At 42.0% G+C, this 8964-nt stretch overlaps 1 protein-coding gene across 5 annotated transcripts in view; it reads right to left on the bottom strand.

Annotated features, from left to right (window-relative positions):
• Positions 1-808: 808 nt before the first annotated feature.
• The window catches only part of ATP10B (ATPase phospholipid transporting 10B (putative)), a 280240-nt gene continuing 272084 nt past the window's right edge, over positions 809-8964 (bottom strand). For 4 of the 5 annotated variants that reach the window (XM_033180385.1, XM_033180387.1, XM_033180388.1 and 1 more), the window contains 2 exons: positions 7505-7692; positions 810-3593 (listed from right to left, as the gene is read on the bottom strand). In XM_033180385.1, coding sequence (XP_033036276.1) covers positions 3146-3593; positions 7505-7692 — 636 coding nt within the window. In that variant the 3' untranslated portion in view covers positions 810-3145. Of the gene's footprint in view, positions 3594-7504; positions 7693-8964 lie in introns of all 5 variants that reach the window. The other variant, XM_033180386.1, reaches the window with a different exon arrangement.

Below are 8964 nucleotides of genomic sequence, written 5' to 3'. Positions count from 1 at the left end.
TAGCCACACCATCCTCCTTCCTTTTCCTTAAATACAACAACCTCTTCTTTGGGGCTTTTGTACTTAATTCTCTGAAAGGGCCCTTCTTTGCTGTCTTGTTCTCATGATTGAGGTCTCAGCTGAAATGTCTCCTTCTTGGAGAAGCCTTCTCTGACTATCCTGGGAACCCTTCCTCTCCCTTCATCTCCATTCTTGCTTCCTCTCATAGTATGTAATATCACATTGACTGACTTCCTTAATATTATCTGTCTTGCTTTCTAGATTAGGAATTTTAAGGGCAGGAACTGGGCTTGTTTTTCTTCCCTATTTTATCCTTGCTGCCTATCACAGTGCTATGTCCAACAGGCACTTAGTTGATACTGATTGAATAAAAAGAGGCACCCAAATCAGTCTCGATTTGAGGTTGGTGCTGGACCAAATCGGTCTTGACTTGAGGTTGGTGCTGGGCTTCCAAGAAGAGAGGAGTAGCCAGGTTAGAGTTCTAGACTACACGTGCTGCTTCTAATTCTTACAGCCCTTTTGATTTGTCATATTTTCATGTTGGGTCCAATAGCCAAATATGTTCCTGATACTCTATACTTTCAGTGGGGGTTGGTGGCATTGGATTCTGGACAAATATGTGAGCTTCTCAAAGATAGATTGAGCTCCTCACAGCACCTTGCACATTGTCAGGCATCTAGTAGGGGCTTAACAGAAATTTATTGGACAGATACATGAATGAATGAATGAATGCAGAAGAGGATGGGGGGGATGAGAAAGTCTTCAGAAGTAGTGATAATGATATAAAAAAATAATAATATGAACTTAGGTTGGCAGGCAACTATGGAAAACCACGTTTAATTTTAATAAAGGATGACATATTTCCAATCAGTAAAATATCATAAAAGTATAAAAATGTACTAAGTACAATCATTAGCATTATGTTATAGGGGAATAGTTGTTATAACTTTTCCCTGTAAGATGGCACTTTGGATGGTCACAGTTGGCTTGATTTACAGAGGGGCAAGAGTAGGTGACCAGTTGTATCAGTTGCTCCAGTTTTCTAGGATTTGAGGCTCTAAAAATGAGAAAGTCCCAGGCAAACTGGGATGGTTGGTCATACAAGAAAAACAGCAGCATCAAAATGTTGGCTATAGTTTGGAACTTAGGAAAAGAATCAGACATTATTTTTTTCAACTTCTCAATCTCTTTTCCCCTTAGCTCTGAAATAAAAATCCCTTTGTTATTACTGAGGGTGTTACAGCTTTCAGAGGCTTTTTACCACTGGGTTTCATGTAATTTTGACTTAATACCTATGTCAAGCCTGGGAAGAAAGGCAATTCTAACCAACTTGCAGATGTGGCATCCTGCTTCGAGCTGCCTGCATCCTAGAGAGAATGGAGGCAGAGCAAGGATTCAAACTCAGATCTTCTGAGGCCACTGTTCTGTTCTTTCTGGCTTTTAGTAGTAGTCAGAAATTGTTTGGGGAAAACATTGGGGTGCCGGAGATCCAAGTTTTAACTCAGTCCCCTCACTGGGAACAATTCACATCATCACCACTTTGCCTGGTATGTGTACCTGTCCCTTCGTGGGCAATCCTCATGCAGGATTCCTCCAAATACCCACCAGCTGGCTAGTGCTGACATCATTATGTGGCAGAGGCAGTGAAACAGTATATTGGCTCCAGGACGGTGCTGCAAATGGCCCTTCCAGTCCAGGTTTGTCAAGAAGATGGTCAGAAGGCCAGCTCCCTGTGCCATTTGCCAACTTGATTGAATGTTTTCTGGCATCTTTGCTGAGGAGGTTCTCGAGTGATAGGTCAACTTATGGCTGATGGCATGACTCATAGGCTCAAAGACTCGCCACACTTATTGCATCTATTTCTGTCCTTTTTGCCTACTATATAGGTACTAGCTTAAGGTGGCTCAGCACCCTTTCTGGCTTATTTTACAAGACTAGGGTTAGGCTATTCTTTCCCACAGCAGACCTGGCTTCTCTTGACAGCCTATTAAAATTCTACTGTTCATTCTTTTAAGTTTTGAGCTCTTTTATATATTTGACATTTATAACCTCTAGGGATAGGAAGTCTATATAATACTTCTTTTCCCTATGAAGTGACACTTCCTCTGACTCCTCTAACTGAAGCAGGCCAGTGTCTTCCAGAGGGTGGTATTCTGGAATAAGCTGAGTGGGGTTTCATATGAGCTCTACCCTTGAAAATGTCATTGTTTAAGCTCAGGGTTGCTTTATCATATGGGCCTATTCTGGGTGCAGATGTGCTTATATCTCCTGATTTACAGGTTTTTTTTTTCTTTTGTTCTAAGAGCTGAATGAGGATGGGTAATTTTATTTAAAAATAAATACAATAAATAGCTTTTAAAAAAGAGTGCCACCTATGTCCTCTTGTCAGATTCCCCAGATGGTGGGACATATGGCCTGTCAGTCAAAACAGGGGTCTCTGGTGCACCTGTTCCCTTTTGCATGTCTATTCTTCATGCCTCTTACACTAGCTGTGACCCTACAACCCTCAGAAGAGTCTGTGACACTGAGTTCAAATCTACTTTTCTTTCTGGCTTTTAGTAGTAGCTTTTTAGACGTGGCTTTTCTTTGGCTTACAGACAAAAGGCAGAACCAACTCGCTGTGCACGGAAGGGATGTTAATCCCAACTAGGTCGTCACCGCAATACACTCAAGATGAAGCCTTTGTGTGCACAAGTCTCTTATGAAACTTTAACTCTAGGCACTGAGGGGTAAAGAAGCCCAGAAACTTCCATATCCTGAGATATTGCCTGGGTTGATACACTTCTTGGAATCTTGGAAACTTATGGCCCAGTTGCATTGGGTTGTAGGCTACACTTGTCTAGAGGGTCAGAGGAATAGCTTTGGGCTAAACCAATTTGAGAACTCAGTGCAACAAAAACAACCTCCTTCTCCAAACTGCAAAATGTGCTGCCTGGCAGCAGCAGAAAACTAAAGGCCGACTGGGTTTCCAGTCTTCGTGTCAAACCCCTTGGGGCCAGCGCTTCCTCCATGGAAGTCAAGGTTGTTGGAGAAAAAAAGAATAAGACTGGCACGTTGTTTCCTCTATGAAGAGGAAGGGGTCAAGGGTTTCGTGGGCCAGTGATGGAGTGGCCTCTGTTGAGTTTGTATGGACTTCTGCAGCTCCTCATATGGTCAGTGAACTCTGGGATCGGCGATGGCTGCCCCTCTTTGAGCACCGGGACATATCAGTCTGTCCTCTTGAGTTGGCCATTGTCCTATTAGGCCCCAGCAGGTGCTCCCCGGATGAGAGTTGAGCCGAGGAGTCCCCTGAGCATGAGTCATCCCTCATGCGCTCTGTGCCGCATCTCTGTCCGTAGAGCACTGACTCTTCGATGTGCTTCCTCTTGGGAGGGTTAGAGCTCTTTGAGGTGCTGGTACTGAAGTCCTGTCCTGCGATAGATGACACTGGGTGGTGAGTGGGTCGAGCCACTTCGGGGACAGGGGCAGCCCTCTGTCTGCTTCTCCAACTCTGGATTTCCAGGTTTCTTTTGTCTGGGGGCAGTTTGTCAATTTTCTGAGCTTTTGAGATTAGAGACTTCCCATAGGTTCCTTGTAGGGACAGGAAAAAGTATCTGGTGGGAAATAACAGAATAAAGATATTTCTGATTTCTATTACTTCAAAAACTTCAGCATTAAAAGATGGTCTTTAGAGTCCAGCTCCCTGCCCAGGGCAAGATCCTCTTTACTGCACTCCTGGCTATTAAATCCATGCCTGAGCACCTCTAGTCTTGGGTAGCTCAACAACAAAAATAACAACAAAACGTAACAGTTAACATTTATTATACACCAGGACTATTCTAAGTGCTTTATGCATTATTAACTCATTTTATTTTCCCAACAATCCCATGCGGTTATTACTTTCGTTTGCCTCTGAGTACGGATAAGGAAACTGAGGGACTGAGAGATTTAATGATTTGTCCACAGCCACACAGTGGTTGAGCTATGGTCAGAACCACACACTCTGAATCCAAAGACTTGTCTCTTATTTGCCATGCACAAAGCAGTCCATTCTATTTCTGGGCTACTCCAATTTAGGCAAATTTAATTGCTGTGTCATGTTAAGCCTTTGTAAAACTTGATGATTTTAAAATAGTTTTAGAATCCACATTCTTTTCTTGAATCTGTGGGCCTTGCTGACTTGACAGTGTCATCCTATTACCAAAATTTGCCAGATAAAGAAATAGGGGCCTCAAGAGGTAAGGTGAGATTCCCAAAGTCTCCTGAGATGTTAACAGATCTCCTTGTTGACTGACTCAAGGTTTTTATATCCCTGCCAAGCTGCATACAGTCTGTAGTAGACTCTGGAATTGGAAGTCTTTTTTTGTTTTTGAGATGGAGTCTCACTTTGTCACCCAGGCTGGAGTGCAGTGGCGCGATCTCGGCTCACTGCAAGCTCCGCCTCCTGGGTTCGCGCCATTCTCCTGCCTCAGCCTCCTGAGTAGCTGGGACTACAGGCATCCACCACCATGCCCGGCTAATTTTTTTTTGCATTTTTAATAGAGACGGGGTTTCATTGTGTTAGCCAGGATGGTCTCGATCTCCTGACCTTGTGATCCGCTCGCCTCGGCCTCCCAAAGTGCTGGGATTACAGGCGTGAGCCACTGTGCCCAGCCTGGAATTGGAAGTCTTTATCTGTGTTTAGAATCTTCTCTCTGTTCAAAGTGTAGGCAAGGAAAGGGGTAAGAATGTGAATAAAACTATGTGGTGTATGGAGAAAATATACACAAGCCGTGGCAGTGGGCAACTCACATCCAGATGTGAGTTTCCAGATGTCCGTTGCCTTATCTAAAAAGTAATCTATCTGGCCTGGAGGACATCTAAGGTCATTCCCAAAGATAGTCTTTAAAAATTTTTTGTCTGAAGTCTTATAAGCAGGAACGCTCCTATTCTTCCACTATGTCTAAAAGCTGCAGGGTGACCCTCCCACCCCTGCCCAGCCAACCCCTGCCAGTGGGCAAGAGATTTCTGAAAATTACAGTAGATCTCATGGAACCAGATAAATTGTTTTCATTCTCTCACATCTCACCCAGTAAGGTAGTAGGGCCATGTATGTGTCCCAGGAAATATTTGACTTTTTGCTTCAAAACTGGAATTTCCGTAGTGTAAACCTTTTTCTCGAGCCACTGCCTTCGTCCTCTATTGGTTTATTCCACAAATGCTTTTCAAGTTCCCACAATGGGCCAGGCCCCCAAGGGATTAAGCCATGAACAGGAAAGACAAGGTCCTTGCTGTCATGTAACATGTGAATATAGTTATAAATGGAGAAGGTAATGAGAGTGTCAAACACCTGATCACTAAAATTAAGTGTTTCTTCCTCAAGGAAGGAAGTGCTGACAGTTCCACCTGCTATGTATTTCTCAAACCCATACCCTATCAGCCCTTAAATGTTTCTTCCTTGAGGAAATGCCCCCTCCGTTTATAACTATATTCACATATTACATGACAGCAAAAACCTTGTCTTTTGTGTTCATGGCTTAATCCTTTGGGGGCCTGGCCCATTGTGGGGATTTGAAAAGTATTTGCTGAAAAAATGAATGGAGGAGGGAGGTGGTGGCTTGGGGAAAGGTTTACATAGAGTAACCTTTTAAAGCTGAAAACTGCAGGATGCATAGGAGGTAGCCATGCCAAGGGGATGAGAATCAAAACCTAGGCATGATGGCTGAAGCTTGCGGAGTGGTGATAAGAGTAGGGGAATATAACCCAGGAGGGGTTGGCACAAGCAGAGCAGGGAGGAATTGTGGGCCAGGTTTATGGTTTTTGTGCTTTCCTGTAGAGGTCTTGGGAAGCCCTTGGAGGGTTATAAATAGGTGACATCACACTTTGAGCCAACGATAATGGACAAGAGTAAGATCTAATAGGAGACTACTGAAATAATTTGGGGTGAAAGGGTAATAGTCTATTGGTAGCAGTGGCTGTAGAAATGGAAATAGATGAGTTTGAGAAATAGTGGATAGAACTGTCAGTATTTGGTGAAAGGCTAGACATGGGCGTGGGTTAGCAGGTGATGTCAAGAATAATTCCTTGGGGCTTTCCTTTGTCCTAAGTGGATAGCATTTGCTGAAAGAAACTCTGGAGAGATACCCAGATTTCTGGGGTGGTGCTGGTGATAGAGGGTGGAATCATGAATTCAATTAGAAATGTCTCCCAGTTTCCGCAGACTTAATATGCCCAGTGGAGGTGATGAATAGGTAGCTAGAAAGATGTGTCTGGAATTCATAAGAGAGGTCTGGGCTGGGAATTTATGATGAAGAGTCGTCTGCTAAAAATAATTTTTAAATCCATGACAGTTATTGCTCTTTATGGAGAGAACATAGAGTTAGAAGACAGAGAACTTAGGGGCAAGAGAAACTAGGTTAAGCAAACCACCAAACTTATTAAAGGAAGTAAGGCCTGTTGATGGGTATCTAATTTTGGGATAAAAAAGTTTTATATAATTGTCTATTTGCTATCGCTTAAAATGATAAAATGGCTTGATTGCGATGTTCAGAGTGGTGAGATCCTAGAGATGGAAAGAGGCTAAGTCTTGCCTGTGGGCACATCATCATCAAGTTCACTGCTCTGACTAGAGAGTGTGGGCTGCAGAATAGAACACCGGCCTTTGAGTTGGGAGAACCTAGCTCCCACTATGATCGGTGGTAGGCCTGTGAACACATTCTGGTCCCTCTTGGTACTTCAGCTGTCCCATGAGCGGGGTACTAGAACCATAGCTCTGCCCAACACTTAGCTCGTGGCAAAAACAAAATGAGAGACTAGATGGGAAAGCCTATGTCAAGAGTGAGCTCCAAGGAAAGGCAAGGCATTTATAGTTGCTGTTGCTATTTTTCTGGAAAAGGTACATTTACTGTAGAGGGTTTGACTTGGAAATATCTGACATAGTCCCTGGGCATGGATAATTTGTCTAATACAGGTCTTGTATGGAAAGTGTGTGTTTAAACAAATTTGAATAATACTTAAACGTTGGCAATTTCATGCAAAATTTGAATTTCAGGGAAAACTCTGAAGCTCTGAAATGTTTGACTTGATCTTTCTTTGTGTCCATGATAGAAGCTGAGAAGCTCTTTCTTCCAGTGTCTGTACTCCATCTGGCTTGCTGAACTTGCTGGCCTGTCCCTGTAGGCATTTGAGTATGAGACTCCTGGACTAATACAAAAAAGGACCATAGAGCTTCTCAAAATAATTCCTTATCATACAAACAAATTTGTAAGGCAGGAGGGTAGGAATTGATACTCCCATTTTATAGATGTCACAACTGAGGTCCCACTGATTTGGTGACTTCACTACTTTGTGGCTAACCTGGGACCACAGTCCATGTTATTTGCCTCCTTGGTCGTTCATTGTTCTTTCTGTCCCAACTCTCTGTTTCTGAAACAGTAGCCTCAAGGATCCCAGCAGAAGCCAAACTCCTGACTCTTGGGTTTTAAAAATATCTTATTAAAGGGAGATTGGTAATTTTAGGAAAGAAACACAGCCCCAGTGCTCAAACCTTGGGAGAAGAGCAACAACTGGTGTGAGAAAGCAGACGAGGTAGAAAGTGGGGTTTGACAGCTGGCCTTCCATCACCCAATAGGGATTGGTGGGGCTGTTGCAGGTGACACAGGTGGCATTGTACAGGAGGGATACCAGAAAGTACATCAGGAAGCTGCCGAGGAGCACGACTCCGTGGAAAATGGTCTGTGGAGGGAAAGAAGCAAACACTGTTGAAGGTAAGCTGAGATTAGGAGGCAGGGTAATCAAACTACTTGGTTAACTTTGTTTCAAACTATTTTTGAAATGCAACACACACAAAATTCAAAAAGGGTGCAGCTTAATATATCATTATAAAGCAAACACCCAGATTGCTGCCATGTAGAATTGAACACACATACCCCAGAAGACCCTATTCTTCTGTCTCACCTCTGCTTTTGGTGACAATTTCTATGCTATCCATTGTAGGTTTACTGCCTATCTAGGTTTTCCTACATAGCCTGTTTTTAAATGGATAAATAGAATCATGTTTCGTATGACTTTTTGGTTTTTTCCCTCAATATTATGTTTGTGTGATGAGCCCATTTTTTCCACGTGGCAGTAGTTTATTCATTTTCAAAGCAGTGCAGTATTCTTTTTTTTGTTGTTGTTGTATTTTGTCCTGCCTGGTTTGTGCTTTTCTTTTCCCATTCCTGTTGTCTTTTATTTTTATTTAATTTTAAAAATTGATATTAGATGTACATATTTTCAGGATACATGCAATAATTTGGTATATTCATATATAATTAGGATAATCATAACATCCATGACTTTAAATATTTCTTTTCTTTATTCTAGGAGTATTCAAATTATTCTCCTCTAGCTATTTTGAAATACACTATTGGCTAATGTTAACTATAGTCGTTCTATTGTTCTTTTAAACATATAGACTATTTTGTATAATTTTGTTTTCCTTCTTTCCTAGTTGGGAAGTTATATATTCCATTCCTATTCTTTTAGTGATTACTCAATAAGTGAAAACAAGCAAACTTACTGCAGTCTAAACAAGCAAACTTACTGCAGTCTAAAGCTTACAACTAGTTTTCCATCCTCCTGAATTACACACGAGATTTAGAGCACTTTAACTCTCTTTACAACCCTCCTGGCTAATGTGCTTTTGCTGCTATTTAAATTCTGTCATCTTTTAAAATCACTCAAGTCACCAGCATTATTGTTTGTATGGTTAGTACTCACTAAGGTCTACTCACATGCTTATCAGTTTTCCTGCCTTCATTCCTTGGACCCTTCACCTGAGGTATCTTTCTTTTTAAGTACATCCTGTAAAATGTCCTTTTGGGAGTCTGACGGTGATATGCTGTCTGATGCTTTATTTCACTGATATTCTTGAAATTTGTCTTTTGATGAATATGGAATTCTTGTTAGGCAGCTATTTTCTTTCAATGTGCTTAATATGCATTCCACTGTCTTCTGGCTTTCATT

The sequence above is a fragment of the Trachypithecus francoisi genome, unplaced genomic scaffold (genome assembly GCF_009764315.1).
Source record: "Trachypithecus francoisi isolate TF-2019V2 unplaced genomic scaffold, Tfra_2.0 Lachesis_group2, whole genome shotgun sequence".
Taxonomy (NCBI): Eukaryota; Metazoa; Chordata; class Mammalia; order Primates; family Cercopithecidae; genus Trachypithecus; species Trachypithecus francoisi.
Note: the sequence above shows the minus strand (reverse complement) of the source record. Positions and strands in the feature narration are given on the sequence as shown.